Below are 22,763 nucleotides of genomic sequence, written 5' to 3'. Positions count from 1 at the left end.
GACCTCATCTTGTCTCCTCAGCTCTGCCCTGAGCATATTTCCATCCCTAACACCGCCAACCCCAGCCCAGGTCCATTGGACGAACCACGTGCAGATTTCAACACTGCAGCCACAGGGCCCCAGTCCGGTATGCTTAGGTGCAAGTCCAAGATTCACTTCTTCTGCCTGTGTTCTCAGGGTTGTGCACTTGAATGTCTCAGTAAATTCCAAGGGAAAAAAGAAAATTGAGCTCTAGAAATGACGGCAAGTTGCATGGCGTTCATGACACATTTTCCCCATCTTAAAGGTGCTCCTAACATAATCAGGGTGACCGTGAGAAAATGTCCTGGTCCTAGCTTCCTTAGTTGGCTCATCTCTACCTACTCTTCTGTCCACATCAGAAACTCTGCCTTCCTAGGAACCCCACGTTCTGCTTCTGCCTTTCTGAACATCCCCATGTTCATCTCCAACAATCTCCCCACATGTCCAGTTAATGAAACCACCCGCCCCAGTGTTAGGCTCTCACCTTCCCTTCTGTCAGAAACCGCCTCAGAATCTGAGTAACTCCTCTGGGCTCTGAACCCCAAAGCTATCCACAAATCACCACTAAAGCTCCCTTTGTTCTAATGAAGGAAACATTCGCCAGCCTGGTTTGAGTTACTATGTGTACTTGGAAATATTTGAAATACTCAAAATACTCTTTCCTATAGAATTAAGTTGATTTAAACTGTCCTTGTCTTTAATTTGTCTGAATTGGTAAATTTATTGGATAGGAAAGTTAAAATCAATGACTATGTTTTACACATCACCCATGAATAAGAAACCCAAATCTTAAAATAAATGGTTACTTTATTCTATTTAAGGGTCCTCGAGACTTAAGGTAATCACATACTTGAGGTTTTTACATTTCTGTCTTATTTATCAGTAATTCTAACCCAAGAGCCATTAAAAAAGTGGAACGTATTGTTTAGATTGGAAGGGAATGCACTCCCTGTTCCACGAATCACCGAGGCAACTCCCGTCCCAGCCACAGTATCCTGAGCCTTTACAGCCAGGACCGGGAAAAGCCGGTTTCCTTTTTACATGAATAGGAAAGTCACACCGTTGTGCATGTGACCCTGCAGACTGGCCTCAGCAGTGCACTCCAATCTGGTAAAAATGTCACTTCTCCCTCCCTCCAAGTTAAAGCATGTGGATGATCCCGACAACACAAGAATAAGCTAGAATGTGAAGCAGAGTCAATCTCATCAGTTAATGAAGTCAAGTTGCTGATTCAGAGAAGATCGGTCCCAAGAGGGTTTCAGGAACAGCACTGCCATTGGAGCTGAGGCTTCAGTTAGGGTTGCCACCACAAGGTCTTGGCTGAACCCAGAGGTGGACGAGAATTGGGCATGTCTGTGGTGAAGGATGCAGTGGGGGTGGAGAGGTATTTATGGGTTTTAAGATTTAAATATTCAAAAACCCACACTGTCATCTGAAAGAAGATAAATAGCAAATTGTTGAAGCGACAGGCCCCTAGGGACTAATTACTCTGCCCCAGTAATTCAGGAACTTCACCAGTGACTTACACAGACTTAACATGTCAAATGTCAGTTCTGTGTTACAAAATAAAAATACATGTTCTTTTAGTGTAAACAATACAGAAATGTTCTCAGATGTCCCAAGTTGTTAGTCACACTGGACAGATTCAGTGCCCTACAATGCTTGTCCACAGCTCTGTGCCTGGAGGTTACAAAGCGTAACAGGGCAGCCTGTAGTTAAAATCCAAGTAGACACCTTGTTCGTCTGGGGACTGAGGAGCATCTACACCGCACCTCGGAGACATTCATGTTGTACATTCAGAATGCAAGAGTGATTCTGAATAAATGTTCCTGACATTCCATTCTCCAATCTCCATTCTACTTTGGTTTTGGGGAGGCTGTTGCAGGAGATTAACGGGGAGGCTGCTGGCCAGCTGTGCCCCTGGTAGGGTTTGAGCCGGTAGCAGGATGGCAAAACTTACAGCACTGCACCACATGGAGTGAGCTGCCCTGATTTCTCATGGGATATCACCACGGATCAAATACAATGTGTCTGTAAAACAGGCCAAGAAGCTGCTGCACAGCTCAACAATACACATGCTAACTCAATTGAAATGGACTTTCAGCAACAGGTGCGCACTGGTGCTTATTCTATACCAGCTCCATGCAGGGTGAAGAGGGCCAAGGCCCTGTGTTCAGGAGAGAAGACCCTGTCTTACTGCTTCATCTCTGCAGCTTGGCTCAAGGTCTAAAGGTCTAACAGTTTACAGAAACCCAATCAGTGTGGGTTGGCTTGAAGACAGGATCTCTGCCTATACACTTTTCATAGTTTAGAAGAAAAATCCTATTAATCATCCAAGGTTCAACCAGGAAAACAGAGGCCACTCTAAGTATTTGTAACAGAGGACTCTCATTACCCAGGTGATAGGAAGACTTTGAGGCCAGAGCACAGGGACTTTAGAGGGAGCTGCAACCCTCCCTGGGTTGAAGGGAATAGGAGGTAAGTGGTGCTATGGGGCCCAGGCACAGGGGTCACCCTTTGGAAGCTGGTGACTTGGCTTTCCTGGCAGGAGCTAGACCAAGAATTAAATTCTTTCCAGGGGCAAAATTGTGACCCTCAGGGAAGTCTAAGAGACAGTGCTTAGGTGTGGGGAAAATGGTGATGGAGAAATACCCTGGCTTCCCCCTTCTTACCCTTCTCTTCCAGCACCTCTCTTTGGGGTGAATCCCACCAGAAGCCAGAGCCAGGAATCACAGCCTAACAGGCTCAGTCCCTCCTTCTCTGAAGCCCATTCCCATAATGCAGAGAGGGAAAGGGCTTGGTTGGCTCTGAGGGCAGACAGGCCCAGGATTGGCACGTCTTCCATTGGACAGCATCCCACAGCCTAGGAATCAATTTCCTTTATGTATTTCATTCTCACATCCCCACAAAGACCCCACGAATGGTGCATTTTTACCTCATTTTATGTATGAGGAATGTTAAGACTCAGAAGCTTCTGATAAATGATGATAAACTCCCCAGCTAGTGCCTGGCTTGGCAGTACTCAAGGTGGGTCTATAAACACCCATTTCCCTCTTCTCCTTGCTCCATGTAACCTTCAAAAGGCTATTTTTCTTCCAAGGATTTATAGAGAGATCTTTTCACCAATGAAGGTTTTGCATTTTGTATTATGGTTCAAATCGTCTATTTCCTGTTGATCTCCCGTCTAGTTGTTCTATCTATGATTCCAAGTGTGGCATTCACGTTTCCAACTATTTTTATTGCTCTGTTTCATTCATCATTTAAATCAGTTCTGTTTCATGTATTTTGGGGGCTCTGTTAGAAACATGTTTGTAATTGTTATATCTCCTTCATGAATTGACTCTTTTGTTATGATAAAGTGTCCCTGCTTATCTTGGATAACTATGTTTGTTTAAAGTTTGTTTTGTCTGATGTCATATGGCCACTCCAGCGTTCTTACAGTTGTTGTTTGCGTGATTATTGCTTTTCCATCCTTTTACTTTCAGCCCATTTATATCTTTGAATCTAAAGTGTGTCTCCTGTAGCAAACATATAGCTGGATCTTGTTTTTCTTATCCCATCTGATAATCTCTGTCTTTTGTGCTGCTTAATCCATTACTATTTAATGTTAATATTCATAGGTTTGGATTTTTGTCCACCATCTTACTTTTTTTCTTTAAGTCTCATGTCTTTTTTGATCCAAGTTTGGCATATAAAGCTGCATATAACAAAATATGGGTTTTGGAATGCAAAATTTAATAGCATAAAGTATTATTTTGCTTCCTTTCTTTTGTGTGTGAATCTCTTCCAAGGTCTTCTGTAGGAGGAACTCAAACACCTCTTCTCCACCTTGCAGGTCCTGCTGAGTTGCTCTGGGAAGGGGTTAGGAAGGGAGATAGAGTTTCAAATGCTTCTGGTAGAAGAGATGAGTTGCTGTTAGGTAAACGCCCAATAGCCCCTCAGCTACCACTTCCCCTTACCTGCATCTCTTTAGATCATTCCCTTCAAGTTACCTCAGGTGCATTAAGAGATTGGTATCTGAATGGCAAAGAAATTCTCTTCAGACCTGCCCATCACTGTTCACGGGGACCAGATGGCAGTTCTCTGTGGATCACAATCAGCCTAAAGCACCTTCTCCTAAAGCCACCAATATTGAGGGACAAGCCAAGGCTTCCCTGCCATGAGCTTCAGTACATGCCCTGAAAGCCACAGGCTTGTGGGAAATAATAGGGAAGCTGATTTTGCAAAGCGGAAAACATGATATTAATAAGTGAATAAAGCAAACTATTAAATTCTACTCCTTGCTGGGACCACCAGGAACAACTAAGGACGCCTGTGGACAGGGGTCAGGGCGGCGTGGGTCAGACACAGTTTTTTTGTCACAGTTTAGTGGTGATGTACCTACTGCTTCTCTTTCGTTGTACGTCCTTCATTAGTGTCACAATTCTTTTTGTTTTTTGATGTAAGAATCAATTAAAAGAGGACGAGGCAAATTAAGGAAGGGCTGATGGAAAGAAGAGGTAGGGAGGGAAAGAGGTAGGGAGGGTGAGAAGACAAAGAAAGGGAGGATCGATTTCATTTGGGCTGCAGGAAAAAGCCAACCCCCCCAAGTTTTAAGCCAGCTATAGTCGATGAGTAATAAAGGGAGGTCCAAACCTCATTTATGTTTTAATATTGACTTAGTGTAGTAAAAAGCCGGGAAAAATAGAGTGTCATGGGGAGTTCAAGACTTAAACCGGAGCATCTGAAACATAACCTAAAAAAAGGATACTGTGATTCCAATCCAAGGAGTTTAATTTCACACAAGGGAGTAGGAAACTTCATGGCCTGTAAAACGTTTCTTACGTTTGGTTATTTGCGCTGGGGGAGGAAGCCGAGGCTCATCTCTGCGTCCTGTTCCCTCTGAGCTCCGCAGCAGATGCCGCCACCGCTGCTCCTGCTCTGCCGCTGCCCATGGCTCTCTGCGAGGCCTGTGCGCTGCCTGCCATGATCTCCTCTCCTGTGATCTCTGCCCTGCCTCAGCTCCCACATCCCCTCTGTCGGGATCTCTCTCCTCTGAGCCCCCATGACCTGATCTCACCTGAGTCCCAAAACCAGCTGAGATGTTTCCATCTCCCTGGAGCCTTCCTGATCCCTGGACCTCATTTTAAAAGATCGGCCAAGTCCCCTGCTGTTGTGTTTCTGGAGCTCTCAGACTCTGCCTTTCTAGGAGAAATGATCACCTGTTAGGTTGCATCCTGGATATCTGTTGGGTGGGTTTATGTCGGGTCGTCTTAGCTGAGCTGGCCGTCATTCCTCAGAACTGTCTTCTCTGAATAGTTCCAAGGCAGCCTGAAGGACACATTGTGACGCAGAAGGCTGCAGCAGGGGAGCAGCCTGCCGGCTCATAGGTCCATGCAGGCTGCTGTGCCTGACCCCCTGGCTCACCTGGTCAGTGAGGGGCAGCTGCTGGTGGCCACTTTCGGGTCCTGCTGCAGCCCCTTCTCCAGCCTCTCCTACAGAGATCAAAGCGGTTTCAATTGTCCTTGTGGGTCCTGTGCAGCTGCGGGGGCCACTTGGTCTTGCTGTCTACACCTGATATCTGTCATCCTCCTCGAATGCTTGCCCTGTCCTGCAGGCTCTGGGCCACAGCCTCAGATGCAGAAACAGCAGCAGCAGCCCCACAGCCTGAGGAACCAACTCCCTGCATGAGGCCAAACCCCTGCAAGAAATCTATTATTGTACCGCTACCGCAGTCCTGCTTGGCACTGGACCCTCACTGAGGCCCACCTGTGAGCTGCCCAGATCCCGCTCAGGCAGGGCCAGGGGTCAGCTCTGGTTCTTCCCTCATGGCAAGTTTAGGCACAGAACAGGCACTCATGGAACACAGGTTGGTTGGGGGTCTTGATGTAACCAAGTTGGCTGAGACAGCCTTGCAGATCCTGGCTGAGTGTGTCTGAACAGAGCAAGGGCTGGCTGGCTTCCCAAGGCCTTTTGGTTGTGGTTGTTTGGGTTTTTGGTTCCCCTCATGGTGGGACTGTTTCTCAGGCAGGTGCTTGGAGACAGGATCCCGATGGCCGTGACTCCAGGCGATGCGGTGTTTCAGGCTGCCTGTGCTGCACTCCCCTGGAGCTCCAGGAAGGCTCTCTCCTCTTGGCTCCCTTTGAAGGATGTCTCTGTGTCTCTGGTCTTTGGGATCTGTCCCCAGGCTCTCCCACAGGAGGACAGACAGTGACTGCTGGTCTGGTTAGTGGACTCTAACAATGAAGTCTCTATGATGCAATTAGGTCTAGCTGATAGTGTTTTCTCCCAGAACTGGCTCAGCACAGTCATCACGCTGCCTCTAGTGCTGCTGCCCACCCTGCACACTCTCTGCCCCACCCCAGCGCATTTCTCTGCTGAATATGGGGTACTCAATCAGGGCGGGTGGAAGGTGGCAAACCATCCTCCTACTTGGGTCCTTTCTGAATTAGAAATCACCAGTGTGAGCTGCTGTGTTGAATTTAAGAATGACATCCGAATGCCATCAGCATCCATTACTTGGCTCTGCTCCCAGGGCCTGAGGAGAAAGCAGGACTGTGTGGTCGCAGGCAACAGGCCCTGCTCAACACCTTGCTCCACCAGGTGGGTTAAATGGCTGCTTCATCTCCTCCTGCCCACCTCAAAGCCTGGATCTACAAGGGTGTCCAGGCCAGTGCAGTGTCACAGCAAATGACCCTGGGCTTCCTTCTCTCCATTGTTTCATAAAGTTCTGTGATGTGCATGTTACCTTGGTTACAGGTCCATCAGAACATGCTCTCCAAGTGATCAGAGACTTTCTGCTTCTGAGTGGCTTCCTGTCACTTTAGAAAGGGGCTTGGATATCTAGAGAGGAGAGGAGGTGTGGGCAGACATGGGACAATCACTGAATGGTCTGTAATTCCAGCTTTGGAGCTTTTGGGGCTGAAGCAGCATTGTGACTGAGTTGTGCTCCCCCAAAATCTGTATATTGAAGTCCTAACCCCCACTACTGCAGAATATGACTGTGTTTGGAGATACAATTTTTAAAGAGGCGATTAAAGTTAAATGAGGTCATCAGGGTAGGCCCTAATCCAGTACAACTGGTGTCCTTGTAAGAAGAGATGAGGACACAAACATGCATAGAGGGAAGACCCTGTGAGGACACAGAGAGAAGACAGCATCTATGAGCCAAAGAGAGAGGTGTGAGAAGAAACCAAGCCTGCCAGCAACCTGATCGCAGACTCCCATCCCCAGAACTGCAGGAAAAAGGCAAACCTGGCTTCTGGTGCTTTGCTATGCAGCCCTGGCCAACTAGGACAGGTGGTGTCTTCGCCCATCTGAGTCACTATAAAGGAATGTTTGAGACTGGGTAATTCATAAAGAAAAGGGGCTTATTTGGCTCACAGTTCTGCAGGCTGTACAAGAAGTGGGGCACCAGCACCTGCTTCTGATGAGGGCCTCAGGGAGCTTCCACTTACGGAGGAAGGCATCATGTGGGGAGACGGGAAGCAAGAGACAGTGGAGGAAGCACCAGACTCTTTTTAACCCTCAGATTCATGGGAACTAAAAGAGTGAGAGTTTGATACCATGAGGATGAGGATGGCACCAAGACATTCACGCGGAACTGGCTCCCGTGACCCACACAACTCCCCCAGGCCCCTTTCCAGCACTGGGGGTCACATTTCAACATGAGATTTGGAGGCAGCAAACATCCAAACCACATCAGGTGATGACTGAATTCCCCTTGGTTTCCTTTAGAGGCCCCACCTACAGCTTTGGTGGATTTGGTGCCCACTCAGTGATGGCTCACTTAGCCCAGTGATGGTGCACGCACATGGCTCACTTCCCTTTCCACGGTTTCTGTGATTCTCCTCAGTGTTTCCAGCCTTCCACCTTCACATTTTGGATGCCGTTGCTGCTGTGTGGCTCCATCTTTCATGAGCTGCCACCACTCAGCAGGTACCACCTGGGCTGCCATTTCCTCCAAGGGAGTGGGGACAGCGGGGAGACGCACTGGGGCAGTGGATCTTGTCCCTGCTTTTCCCTCCTGGCCCCTGCCTCAGCCCAGCAATTCCAAGGTGGGGCACAGAGGGGAGATAGACAGAGGGCCGGGGTCCCAGGGTAGCCCATATCATATGATTCCTGTGGGGAATCGTGCTTGAACGTGGATGTCATTGACTCAGGATCTTCCTTTGTCTTTCTCATCTTCATTCCTGGAGACAGCAAATTGCACTTGCCAGCCTTTGACATTTTGTACAAGATGTGGAAAAAAACAAACGTTGACCTGCTTTGAGTTCAGTTGCTTATGCAGCCAAAGGCCCAGGAGCGCAAGCTGTCTGCAGGGAAGGCGAAAGCATCTCTGTTCATCAAAGCTGCCCATTTATTCCAGGGTTATGAAAGCAGGAATAAATGGGCAACCACACCTGACACTGTATGATGGTTTATGGCTTCCTGGCCACGTTTTCAAGCATTTAAAAAAATTTTTAATACAGGTATTGTCTTTGTTTTATAAATAAAAAATTAAGATCTGAGGAGAGCCTATTCTCCCAAAGTTCTCACAGCTATGCTGATTTCTAGCCTGGCATGACCACGGCCCCATCCACCTGGCCTCTGCCATGGCATCTCCCCAGCTCACCAGAACCATGGAGCTTGGCCCAGCACACCTTTCTCTCTCTGTATGCCCTGTGAAGAAGGTGCCTCCCCAGATCTGTGACAATGCAGCATTTCTTTCCAGGGAAGCCTGTCTCCGACCTCGCTGGTATTCCCCTGCCTGTATTGATCAGTTCCCCAGGGATCTGAGTGTGTGTGGTACTCGCCCTACTCTCCCAGCTGCAGGTCTCACTGCCTGTGCCTGAGCCCAGCCTGAGGGTGTGAAGGGATGACAGCAGCTGTCTCTCCCAACCAGGGTCAGAAAATGCCACGCTTTCTCCAAGTCCACGACACACTAGCTGGCAAGTAGAGGGAAGTGGCAGTTTCTGAGAGTGATGGCACCTTCTTCCAACTGCAGGGCTGAGAAATTGCTGGATTTCCTTTCTCAGGAGGCTGGGTGACTTACGCGTGAAATGCTAGCACACTTCAGATATTCTCAGGGCTCAGAATCTGCGGAGGCTCTGCTACCTCCAGGGCTCATGGGCTCCTGCATAGCCCTCGGTGTCCATCAGTGCTGCCTGCCTGCGGCCCCTGTTGTGCAGGGTGGCTGAGCTGTAGCTTGTCCCAGCCTTGTTCTGCGTTGGTTGAATGTGGCATGGGCTCTGCCTTGTGTTTCTGCTTAGCCTTTTGCTGGACAAGCCTGCAGCACCCTGTCCTGGACTCCAGCCTGGTCTGGTCAGGCACTGCAGACCCTCCCAGGACCCCACATCAGTTGTAGGCAGAATTCTGAGAGCCCTCACAATTCCCACCCCCTGGTTTACATGCCCCATATAATCCCCTCCCCATGGTTGGAGGCCAGGCTGCTAATCTGATCGCCTTCCCGCCAGTGATTAAGGTGCAAAGGTGAAGAACTTTGCAGATATAATGAAGCTCTTTGATGAGTTACCTTTGAGATGATCAAAAGGGAGATCCCCTGAGCCTTTAAAATAGCCCTGGCTCTTCATAAAGAGAGATTCCAAACAGGAAAGGGACGCCCCTGCTGGTCATGGGGAAGTAAGCCTTGTGTCCTGAGGGGCCCTGCCTGGGTGGACCCAGGGAGGGAGGTGTGTGGTCTCTCAGTGTGGCAGGGAGCAGGTATGGCTTCTAGGTACTGAGAGCCGCCTCTGGCCATCGCCTGGCAAGAAAGCTGGGACTTGGTCATTCCATTGCAAGGAACTAAATTTGGCCAGCAACCATGTGAACTTGGAAGAAGACCCAGCTCTGGAGGGGATTGTACCCCTGCTGACATCTTGATGATGCTTGACATCTTTAGCCTGATGAGACCCTCAGCCAAGGATGCTGCCCAGGCTTCTGATCCACAGAAACTGGAAGACAGTAAACACATCATGTTTTAAACCACTGAGTTCATGGTGCTTTGTAACACAGCAGTGGGAAACGAATACAGCGCACCCATGTCCCTCTCCCCCGACCCACGGGGGTCAGATTGTTAGCACAGCTAAGAGGGGCTTCTCATTGTCTCTGCCTCTGTGTGACATCTAGATTGGCCTGCGTGCTGGAATCCCATCCTTCACACTCCACCTAAGGATTACATCCTGGTATGGATGATAGCCCCAAGCCTTGGGTAGCAGCTTATTCCAGGATGAGCCTCTCTGCCCCATGCACCTCAGTGAACAGGAGGAAAGAGCAGGCACTGGGCCCCCATGGTCCTTTTTCAGTGGCTCTGCTCTTCATGGCTCGGTTCCTAGTTCCCATCAGGTCATTTCTAGGAACTTACAGGAAGCACAAAACCCAGGCCTTCCCTAAAGAAGATAAAGAAATATCACCATTGCGCCAAGCTCAGACCACAGTAACTTGAGACTCAGGAGGAGTGAATATTTTTTTAGAATTACAGTGTCTTCTGCTATCTGTAGGATTGAGAAATTGTCATTTCATAAGCGGCTTGATTTATATCTGAAATTCTTAGGAGGGATTGCAATGAGAAGAGAAATATCACCAAAGTCTCAAAGCTGCTGACCAACTTATTTAAAAGTATGCAATATATTCAGCAAACACTTAGGGCAAACCACAGGAAAAACACAGGATAAAATTTATTGCCTTATGAAAAACAGTTGGAGATGTAAAGCCTGAACATGTGTCAATAAAGATGGAAAATGGAGTAAAAGTCCCCACTTGATCTCCATTTATGTAACATAATAATTTTTAAAACGCTTTTGATTTTGATGTAACTATAAATTCATAGGAAGTTGCAAAAATGGTGCACAGAGTGCCATGCCTTTTACCTGCTTTCCCGAGTAGTGACATTTTATATGACTACAGTACAATATCAGATAGGAAAACGATATTGGTACACTCTAGGGCTTGAATTGCATGTCTGAAGTCCTAAGCACCAGTACTTAAAACTGTGATCCTTGGAAGCAGGGTCATTTCAGATGTCGTTAGTTAAGATGGAGTTACAGTGCAGTGGCACAGCCCGAATCCCATATGACCAGCATCCGTAGAAGAAGACGGCATGTGAATACAGACCCACACAGGAGGAACGCCATGGGGCGAGAAAGGCAGAGATCTGAGTTATGCAGCTGCAAGCCAAGGAATGCCAAAGGTAGCCAGAAAACCACCAGAAGCCAGGAAAAGGCAAGGAAGGATTCGGACTTACAGGTTTTAGAGAGAGGTTCAGCTCCCCATTCTGCCCTGCTGACCGCTGGCAGGACGTTTTCCATGGATGTTTGGCTGGAGTAGAATAGTTACTGTTGAAAAGACCTTCTGTTGTGTTAGACTGCCATTTCCCCAGTCCTGCAGCTGCAGGAAGCAGGCTTTTCTTGGGACGCGTCTGTCTGTAGTGGTTGGCGGTTCCAGGTTGTGGGCTTCTTTCTCCAGTGCTTTGGCTGAATTTCATGGAAGCATAAAGAAAATCCAGGCACCTCACCGTGGTGCTGCACCTCAAGTCCCAAGGTCTCCAAGAAGTCATCTTGCTCTTTCCAACTTTCAGAGTCTTCCCAGGTTTCACTGTTTTTACTGTAGTAAAATATATATAACACAGAATGTATAATTTAACCAGTTTTAAGTGTATGGTTCTAAGAATACTTAGTATAGCACTAAGTACATTAACATTGCGGGGCACCCATCACCACCATCCTTCTCCAGAATGCTTTTCATCTTGAAAAACTAAAACTGATTCATTAAACACCAACTCCCTATTTCTGGCTCCCATGAGCCCCTGGCAACCACCATTCTTTGCTATGATTTTTGAGGTATTTGTCCTTTGCACTGGTCCTTATCTCACTTGAAATAACGTCCTCAAGTTTCATTCATGTTGTAGCATGTGTCAGGATTTCCTTTCTAAGGTTGGATGACATTGCATTGCATGTGCTACATTTTGTTTATTTCCTTCTTTGTTGATAGACACTCAGGTTGTATCTGCCTCTTGGCTATTGTGAATAATGCTTCTATGAATGTCGGTATACACAGCTCTGTTTGAGTCCTTGCTTTTAGTTCTTTTGGGTAAACACCCAGAAATGGGATTGCTGGGTCATCTAGTAATTCTATGTTTAATTTTTTATGTTTGACTTTTATGTTATGTCCAGCATTTTTTTTTTTTTTTTAATTTTCAAGACGGATGTCTAGGGAGGAAGTGGGTTGCTTCACCTTGGCTGGAACTAGCAAGCTAAATCAACTTAAAAAATCTTCTTCTTAGTTAAACCCATTTACAGAATAGCCAATTTGTCCCTTGAAGTTTGTGTCAAGAACATGAACACACTTCTCCGTAGAATCCCTACCTGCTTCCAGCACTCAGGGAATCTCTCTGAGGGATGATTTAGTTACAGTCCTCCTGGTCAACTGCAGAGCCTGAAACCATGGAGGCTAATTATTTTTCTTATTTCTTCAGTGTGATCTTCCTTCCTCTTGTTACACCTACTAATGTGTAAGTAAAACATAGTTATTACAATGAAGGCCATATTGACCCTTTTCATTTTTGAAGAAACGTTCATTTTCATTATCTCATTCATCCTCATCAATCACTGTGAAGGAAGCAGTCAAGGCCAAGGTTATTTATCTCTACTTAATAGACAAGGAAATGGACTCGGCATTGATTTGGGATGAGAATTCTGAAACTTCTCATGCAGAAGCCACTGTTCTTTCTTTTCTTTCTTTCTTTTTTTTTTTAAGTAAAAACTAAGTTTATTTGAAATTTTTATTTAAACATCAGTATTCATTAGTTACTATTTGTATTTTACTTTTAAGCTTTAATCAATAATTTTGGCTATTTTAGCAGAAAAATAACTTTTTGGACAATATAGGAAATGTTTTTAATTTTCTAGTATTTTAACACTAATTACATTTTTGATGAAATATATTCAAATTTGGAATCCTTTGAACATGATTACATTTTATCTTAATTCTTTAGATCACTGAGACTGAAAACAAGAAGATTGTGATAGAACTACAAAACATGAAAGTGAAGCTTAGAAAAATAAGGATGGAAAAGAAAAAACATATTCACGAAGGCGGTCAGCTTTAATTTTTTTCTGAGCATGGCCCACATACAATTCACAAACAAACATTACAAATTCCTTGTTCAGGAAAGATTTAGTTACCGAGAAAAACAGCGAAAATAAGCAAGAAAAGTGTGCCGAGCAAATCTACAACTTCAACAGATCAGATAAAACACCTGTAACTTCATGTTCTTTACATGAAGTTTCTTTCATGATTAAAACAAGACAGTGAGAAAGATACTTATATATCAAATTCACAACTCATATTTTTATATCGAATATGGGATGTGAAGTCCAATGGGCAAGTGTGGCCTACCCATTGGAAGATAAAGAAATTGGCAAATTGGCAAATTTGACAAGAGGGATTAAAAACTTTTACCTCTTTACTGTTTATTGGAAGGGGATTCTAGAAAAGTTTGTCACAGTTTCCTGAAATCTGAGAACATTTCCAGAAAAATGTAAGTTGATTTAAGTTGTTGGTTATAAATTTTTCACTGAACAAACTGGGCAGAAAAGTTAATATTTTGTATTATTGTAAAGTTTTTTCCCCCATAGAGAAAGAAACTGTATAAACTTTTTAAAATATTCTGCATTAAAAGACAAAATATTTTGTCACTATTATTACATATTTCAGTCTATCTTCACAGTCAGCTTTGTCCAGTGAAAGAATCTGTGACTGGAAATACTTAGGTTCTCAAAAGAATACAAAATGTTATTTGCATCCTGCCCCCAAAAAATGTATGTGCAAATACTAGAACAGGAAAAAAAAAAAAGGCTGAAACAACACAAATAGTCAATAGTATTCCACAAATAAATAAATACTAATATACAATATTGCTATGATATTCTTTTTTTTGTTATTTAGTCTTTATTTCATAATCATAAACTTTACTCTGCAACCTAGCTAGGCATGGAAGCGAACCAGCAAAGCATGGAAGCGAACCAGCAAAACATGGAACTCACAGGGAACTGCCGCGAGAGCACAAAGAATCTAGGACACTGCGAGCAAATGGGGTGGGGGCTGCTTTCCTGAGCTGCAGAAGGAATGGTCTGGTGGTTAAGATAACACACAGATCAAACTTAATCGAGTTGTCCACAGTCAGGAATGGTGATCTTCTTGCTGGTCTTGCCATTCCTGGACCCAAAGCACTCCATGGTCTCCACAATATTCATGCCTTCTTTCACCTTGCCAAGGACCACATGCTTGCCATCCAACCACTCAGTCTTGACAGTGCAGATGAAAAACTGGAAACCGTTTATGTTGGGTCCAGCATGTGCCATGGACAAGATGCCAGGACCTGTGTCCTTTAGGATGAAGTTCTCATCATCAAATTTCTCCCCATAGATGGACTTGCTACCAGTGCCATTATGGTGTGTGAAGTCACCACCCTGACACATAAACCCTGGAATAAGTCTGTGAAAGCAGGAACCCTTATAACCAAATCCTTTCTCTCCAGTGCTCAGAGCACAAACGTTTTCTGCTGTCTTTGGAAACCTGTCTTCAAACAGCTCGAAAGAGATGCAGCCCAAGGGCTCGCCGACGATGGCAATGTCGAAGAACACGGTGGGATTGACCATGGCTGATACTACAAGTCTCCAGGAGGCAGTGGCATCTGCAAAGCCTGCTATGATACTCTTAAGAGAACAGTCTCAGATGTGCCATACTTAGGCAAGCCTTGGATGGAACAGTAACAGTGCAATATTCATAGAAAACAATGGAAATGTTCTAGTCTGGTAGAAAAAATAACTTTCAAATTTGATGCTAAAATAGCCAAACATATATAGATAAAAATGAATTTTAGGGCAGGTGCAGTGGCTTACACATGTAATCCCAGCACTTTGGGAGACCAAGGAAGGTGGATCACCTGAGGTCAGGAATTCGAGACCAGCCTGATCAACATGGCAAAACCCTGTCTCTACTAAAAAATACAAAAAATTAGCTGGGCATCGTGGCACATGCCTGTAGTCCCAGCTACTAGGGAGGCTGAGGCGGGAGGATCGCTTGAACCCAGGAGGCAGAGGTTGNAATGCTTTTGGTGTTTTGGTCATGAAGTCCTTGCCTACACCTACGTCCTGAATGGTTTTGCCTAGGTTTTCTTCTAGGGTTTTTATGGTGTTAGGTTGTTCTTTCTTTTCAACATAATTCCTGTATGATTTGATTAAAGGAATGGTAGGAGCACCACTTCAGCATTTCAGATGATCAACCTCAGCTCTACCAATAAAGCATGTTTGTTAATGGGGCTGTACCTCATTTCCTAGCCTGGGAACTGTGAGAGAAAGGTGAGGATGGAGGGAGCATGCTGGTGGATTGAGAACATCTGGTTTGCATTTGGCATTGGCGGGATCATAATAACTCTGTTACCCAGGCCTGTAGTTCTCTTTCTGACTTATCATCGGTGCTGCAGTGGTATATCCTTGAGTAGGACATTACCATTAGTACAAACTGAAGCACTTTCTGCTGAATACTATGAACTTGGGGTTACCTCCAGTGGGAGACTGTGTGTGGAGTGGGTTAGTAGTAGTCAGCTTACGTTAGGCTGGGGCTAGGAGCCAAAAGCAGCAGGAGGGAACAGAAGAAACCCCTGGGCACTTTGGCTAATGGACACACTTGAGTCTAAGAGTTGTTTGCCCTCCCTGGGAAATTGACCAACAAATATCACAAAATTCTCCAATCAGAAGGTCAGATGAAGACTCAAAGCCCTGCCTCCCAGAGCATGATAAGGTTTGATCAGGCTTTGCAGGCTAATTCTCAGCCTAGGGGTCCCAGGGACCTACAGCCTTCCTCTGGAGCCTCCAGCTTCCCTGGATAGCAAGGCCAACTTCTCAGCTGTAGTTGTGAAGCCGACTCCATGAGCCGTTTTTCCATCTATGTCAGTGTTCTCTTCGCCTTATGATGAATGTTGGTGTGCGTGAGAGCACCAACTCTCAGCTCTGGGAAGACAAGTGAGATGTCAGGATTGCTGGGCAAGAGCACCCTAGCCACCCCTCTTTAAAAAAAGAAAACAACCAAATAGCTTTTCTACTTTGTTTTCACCGCTAGACATGCAGTAGGTTCATCTGCAACATTAATTGTTTGTGCAACTTTCTGTTCATTTTTCTATGCAGTGCAGTAGTTGAGTTCTCTCTTCAATGACTTCATTAAATGAACAGTTTGAGTTGACTCTCAGCTTCTTTTTATCCCTTATACCGTAGTCCCCCTTGTTGATAGTTTCACTTTCTAGGGTTCCAGTTACCCTCGGCATGGTACAATAAGATATTTCAAGAGAGAGGCCAATTTTACGTAACTTTTGTTACAGTATATTGTCAAAATTGTTCTATTTTACTCTTAGTTATTGCTGTTGATCTCTTACTGTGCCTAATTTATAAATTAAACTTTATTTTAGGTCTGTTTGTACAGGAAAAAACAGTGTATGTAGAGCTCCCTAAAATCTGATGCTCAGCCATCCACTAAGGGTCTTGGAATGTATCTCCATGAATGGGGAAGGGCGGCAACTGTAATAGGAATGCAGTAGGAGTGGAAATTTCGTTTCCCTTACAACCTTTAAACTCAAAAGATTATCATCTCAAGAAATCATGTGCTGCCCCTGAATGTGGAAAATGGCTTCTTCTGGTCTTCCGTTTGTCACATTTTCAGCCACTTAATGTTGCAGGACTTTTCCTGCTACAGACAGGGTTCTCTGTCCCACAGCCACAAAAATTCAGGCTCCCAGACAACTTGAATAGTGAGTAAGGCGGAGTTTTATTGGGTGAAAGAAAGAAAAGGGGGAAACGGACTCTCGCAAGGCTGGAGTCCCGGCTCGGGCACTTCCCACCTTAGGGTTGGAATTCCAGGTTCTGCACAGGAAGAGGAGGGCCCAGGCTCCACTGCAGACGGTGTGAACTTCCTGAGGCTCCACCCTAGTGTGTGGTTAGGTTGAAGTTTTTCCACTACCCGCTTCCCACCTGGATACCGCATTAAGTAATGTGGCTGCCAGCCCCAGAGTGTTGATGCACCAGGGTGCAGCTGTGGGGAGTGTGACATCCAGACATCGGGTGGAAGGGCCAGCCTGTCCCCATGATGGGGCTCAGAGGGCTCCTAACACCTCTCCCACTCTCCAGTCACAATAGCTTCTGCTAGGTCCCGCATCCCACTCCCCCAGAGTAAAGTGTATAAACATTCTGCAGAAGAGAGTCCCTCGGTTCTCACGGACTATTTAAAAAACTTTTGTACATATTAACCAACTTAGCAGATTTGAATGGAGGAAAGAGACTACATCTTTATGGAAATTATTATTATTAATACTTTTAGAAAATATTACCCAAAGTAATGAAAACATTAAAAATAATCTGAAATGATGACTGTGGTAGGTTGCATGATGGACCCTCAAAATGTCCACATCCGAATCCCCCAAACCTGTGAATGTGTCATGTTACGTTTCCAGAGAGAACTAAGGCAGTAGATGGAATGCGCGTTGTGAGTCAGGTGATCTGGGATGGGAAGAGGATCCTAGAGTCTCCAGGTGGGCCCAATGCAGCCACAGGTCCTGACAGTCGAAAGAGAGGTGGAAGGCTCTGTGTGCCGTACTGTGAGTGAGGGCTCCGGCCTTGGTGGGCTTTGAGGGTGGAGGAGCAGCCCCTCAAACCTGGACAAGGCAAGGACAGTTTCTCCCTGGGCCACACATCTATTTCAGTCCATTGAAGCTGACTTCAGACCCTTGACCTTGGGAACTGTAAGATAAAAAATTTGTGTTGCCACTGAGTCTGCGGTACCAGTTGAATAGCTCTTGTCCAAAATGCTTGGGACCGGCAGTCTTTCAGATTTTGGATTCTGAATTTTTTCAGATGTTGGAATATGTGCACATACATATTGCGATACCTTGGGGATGGGATCCAAGTCTAAATATAAAATTCATTTACATTTTATATACATCTTGTACACCTAGCCTCAAGGTTAACTTATTATTTAACATATTTCAAATTTTTGTTATTTAAATTATTTAAATATTTTAAATTAGGAATGCTCAGCCTATAATTTGTTATATCAGTGAGAGGAAACTAACACAATAACATAGCAGAAAGCCTGATTTCCCAAGCTTTCAGGACAGATGAGACTGTGATTATAAATTATGTAAGAATACAGATGCTTGGGTCACCTGGAGCGGTGGGCAGTGGGACGCCTCCATCCAAGCTCTTTCTCTGCCCTGCACACATCTGCTGCTATTCTCATCAGTGGGTGGAGTTCATTTCCTTTTCTTTATCAACAGAATGTAGCAGAATTAGCCGGAAGCAGAATTGCCTGTTTCCAGTGAGGCCCCCTTGCCCTCTTGGCAGAAGCAGTGCTGTGTAGGAAGTCTGAACACCTCATGGGAGATAGAGGCCCAACCAGTTCCTGCCCACTCCAGCCGCCCAGCTGATGGGCTCCAGACATGAATGGAGCCATCCTGATCTCCAGCCTCAGCAGACACACCTCCACACCGTGCAGGGCAGGGCAACCACACCACTGAGTGAGACCCACTTGCAGATTTTGAGCAAATAACGATTGTGCACGTTGGATCGTTTATTTTCTCTCGCACACCAAGCACTGGCTGGATCCCATGCTTGTTGGCGATAGAGCTGCTGTGATACCATTCCTGCGTCCCCTTCAACCTGTGAAGGAGGAGCACCATGAACTAGCCAACTAACACGTGTCTAATCACAAAAAGGAAACTGAACACCGGAGAGCCAGCCACTGTCCAAGATCACACAGCCAAGTGCAAATGAGGCCTCATCCTCAGGGCTGGGCTCCAGGCCTGCTGGGCAGGTCGGTTACTGCTGCATAGAATTTCTGTTACCCCAAAATTGTTTCGGACAAGCACCAAAGGATGTCCCATAGTTCTGCTTGACTAAGGTTTAACGAAGTTAATGTTCATGCTTTCCACTCTATTCTTCCACTCTTTCAGGATCCAAATTTTCTTGGTGTAACCGCATATAAATGTTTATTACAGAGATAAACCCACAAAATTTGATTAGGTTTCAATGAGTGGAAAACACTGTAGTCCAAATAAATGCAGAAATCATTGGTTTGGGAACCAAGGGATAAAATGGTCCCAGCTGTGGCAGTTCCTCTTCTAACTTCTTTAAGTGAATATGCGACACAGAAAAAGTCTGATGAAGCAGAGACACTGATTATCAAAGTGCCTTCACTTCCCAGAACCATCTGACGCAAGATAGAATCCAGCTATGCTTATTCACCACATGCACAGCACTTTCTGAAATGCTTTCTACATCTTAGGGTAGGTTTTATTTTCTCCTAATGGAGGGGCTTTCCCAGACTTGTTGGGGACACAGTCTTCTCTGTTCCTTTCCTTATCTTGGCTCCTTCTTTATTTTTATTGTGGTAAAATACACAAAACATGATATTGACCATGTTAACCATTTTTAAGTATACAGTTCAGTGGTATTAAATATTCTCATAATATTGTGCCCGCATCACCACCATCCATCTCCAGAACTCTTTTCACCTTATAAAACTGAAACTCTGTACTCATTAAGAAGTAACAAGACTCCATTTTCTTCTCCACCCATCTCTGGCAACCACTGTTCTTTCTGTCTCTATGATTTTATGAGGTACTCTGTGTACCTCATGTCAGTAGAGTGGAATCATCCAGTATTTGTCTTTCTGTAACTGGCTTATTTCATTTGAGCCTAATGTTCTCACAGTTCCTCCTTGGTATAGCATGTGTCAGCATTTTCTTCCTTCTTAAGGCTGAATAATATTCCATTGTAGGTATAGACCACATTTGCTTATCCATTTATGTGTGCGTGGACACTGGGTAGCTTCCACTTTTTGGGTGTTGTGAATAATGATGCTATAAACATGGATATACAAAAGTGTCTTCAAGTCCTTGCTTTAATCCTTTTGGGTATGTACACAGTAGTGGAGTTCAGGATCATATGGTAATTCTGTGTTTAATTTTTTGAGGGTCCGCCATACTGTTTGGCAGTGACTGCACCATTTTACGTTCCTTGTGCAAACGATGCACAAGAGTTCCAATTTCTCTATATTCTTGCAACATCTGTTAGTTTCTGTTTTCTTCCTGGTAGCCATCCTCACGGGTGTGGAGTGATGTCTTGGCTCCTTCTTGACAGTGGGTCTCTTTGGAGTCTGTACCTGCCTGCTGGGATCCCTGTCTACTGGCTGCTCCTTGGTCCTGCAGAGCTTTGCTCCTGGACTCTGCCAAGGTCTGAGACTGGCCTCTGTCTGGGCTGCTGATAAACACCTGTCCTCATGCTAAGGTCTGGCTGACTGGCGGAGCCAACCCACTCCTCCAGGGCCTGCTTGCCCAACCTTGATGGATGTCTCACCCAGGCCTGTAACATCATGCTGCCTTCTTGTACTCACAGCTTAGGAAGCAAAAGCAAGCCAGGTGTTCGTACTTCTCTGCTGGGGACATAACAAATGGCATGACAAATACTAAAATAATAAATGAACTGAAAAATAAATGAGTTGGCAATTATTTACTACAGAATCATCTGAGATGGTACTTCAAAATATTCCCCCCCAAAAAGGATATTTTATACGGCATGAAGAGTCAAATGTAAAAGCAAAGAAATGAAAACAATCAGATGGAGAGAGATGAATATTTATCAGATTCCAGGATGAACATGGGCTTTGTAATTGTAATGCTTTGGGGAAAATTAATTCACCAGAAGCCCCCCTGGGAAGAGCATGGTAATTGCTGAAAAGATGCCTGATAAGCCACTTGAGTGGGAGCGAGGTCCCCTTAGGAAGGGCAAAAGAATTGTAAAACTGCCTTCCAGAAAGCTGGGGACCTTGCTAATGAGCAGACCTCATGTTCTGCTAAGAGCTGGTAGATGGTTTAGGAACAAATATCAGGCACTGTGAAATGGAGGGGAGGGAATTTGAGGTTTTGGTGGGGTTAAGGAAGATACCCTGGGGGAAATTCATTTGTATTTCATGAAAATTAAAAACCTCTGAAAACAACAAAAAATGTGCCATGAGCAGAAATAAAAGTACATAACAAACTAAGAGAAATGTTTGCAATAAAGATGAATAAGGTTTAGTTCGTGCATTTTCAGAGCTCTCTATGAAAGGCACTCAGACTCCTAAAGCAAATTGTTCAAGGTCATTAGATGAGTCAGGGGCCCCTGAGAAAAAGAGCAGAAGATGGGTGGATTTTATTCAGGGAAACAGGGAAATGGGGGTGACAGGGAAGAGAGGGCAGCAGCTGATAGGAAGCTGGACTCCAGGGAGAGAGAAAGTTGGGGGGGTGGTGCGGGACACCCTGAGGATTCCAGGAGCCCCAGAAAGAGGACTTCCCAGTTCCAGGAGGTGGGCCTTGGTCTCCCAGCTGTACCCTGGTGAGTGGGAGCTGCCCTTGGGCAGCGTGGCCTCTCTCCCAGTGTAGCCTGGGTTTCCCAGCAGCAGCAGACCTGGGCTGTCTGCGCCCTTGGTGCATTTTCTCAGCCAGCACAGATGTGACAAAAGACTCCCAAAGAAAGACAGGCAGATGGCCAAGGAGCACTTCTGTATGGTGTCCTCAGCCCTCTGAGCAGGTTTCCCACAGCAAAGTTCCATGCCGAGGCATAGAGACCTTCTGTGCTGTTCTCCGGGCCTAAACTCTGTAACCCCAGCAGAATCACAGATCTCTGAATCTCAAGCACAGTCCCTTAGTGCACCTCCCCATCGTGTGGCTGTCCAGACTGTGTCTGAATACCTCCCATGACTGGGCGCTTATTCACTTCTGTGACATTTCTGGACGCGTCTTGAAAAGCTGTGTATACAGAGCACCCTTGACTTAACTAGCTCCATTTTAGAAAAGAACTCCATTTTATGTTCACAGGACACTTTACCAACAAGGAGAAGATGTTTTGTTTAATAAATGAATAAAAAAATAAAGACTGCATTCAACAAAATAAAGTCACAAACAAGCACAATCTTCTCTATCCGTCCTCACCAGAGGGCTCTGTGACTAGAAAAGATTATGCCTTCAGCAGCCGGAAATCGGCCATCCAAACTGACACTGTCTTGTGGTCACTTGTGGTAAGAGGTCAGCTCCTGCGTCCAAAGGCTCTGCCGCATCAGACTCTGCACTGCAAAACCCAGGGACCACCCAGCCTAGACCAGGGCTCCTTCGGTCTTCTTAGCTCCCCCTGGACTGGTTTGTTAACTTTTTCTTCTATCTGTTTAGACTCTTGGTGCTAAATGTTATCTTGTTTGTTGTAGAATGTTTAGCCTATAATATTCATATATTGATTAAGTATACTATGATGTATGGTGTGCAGTACTGACTGGCTTGCCGGGTGGCTTGAGTCTGTGTGTCCAGGGCTATGTGCCTGTGACTCCCTAGTGAATGGGAAGTAAGACAGAGAACTGCCTCCTTGGGAACTTCATGTAGCTTATGGCTTTTGTGACTGAAATAGCCTCAATAAAAGCCTGACACTGTGGAAAGACACACACATGCATCACACACATGCATGGACCTGGTTATTTCTCATCTTGTACCACTCACAACATCATACAACTCAAAGCAGAGTCCACAGGCCACAGATCTGCCTGATCTCTTTAGAAATGCAGAGCATCAGGCCCATCCTCAACCTAAGGAGAAAGAATCTCCCTCTCCAATAGGGTCTGTTTCCTAAAGGGGTGTCTGGTGTCCTGATCAATGGAATATCTCCATCACCTAATCACAGTAACTCACACAGAGGACGTGCTTCCAAAAGATT

General features: G+C 45.4%; 1 protein-coding gene across 1 annotated transcript; it reads right to left on the bottom strand.

Moving 5' to 3' along the window:
* Positions 1–14,138: 14,138 nt before the first annotated feature.
* Positions 14,139–14,657, bottom strand: LOC108293235 (peptidyl-prolyl cis-trans isomerase A-like). The gene has a single exon (XM_017514539.2). It carries the CDS (start codon positions 14,634–14,636, stop codon positions 14,139–14,141), a length of 498 nt encoding a protein of 165 aa, XP_017370028.1. The 5' UTR covers positions 14,637–14,657.
* Positions 14,658–22,763: the final 8,106 nt, after the last annotated feature.

Source organism: Cebus imitator, unplaced genomic scaffold (genome assembly GCF_001604975.1).
Source record: "Cebus imitator isolate Cc_AM_T3 unplaced genomic scaffold, Cebus_imitator-1.0 Scaffold525, whole genome shotgun sequence".
Taxonomy (NCBI): domain Eukaryota; kingdom Metazoa; phylum Chordata; class Mammalia; order Primates; family Cebidae; genus Cebus; species Cebus imitator.
This window is presented reverse-complemented; position numbering and strand designations above follow the sequence as displayed.

Excerpts from the sequence above, each read along its gene's own strand:
- LOC108293235 (XM_017514539.2), bottom strand. The coding sequence starts at position 14,636 with ATGGTCAATCCCACCGTGTTCTTCGACATTGCCATCGTCGGCGAGCCC.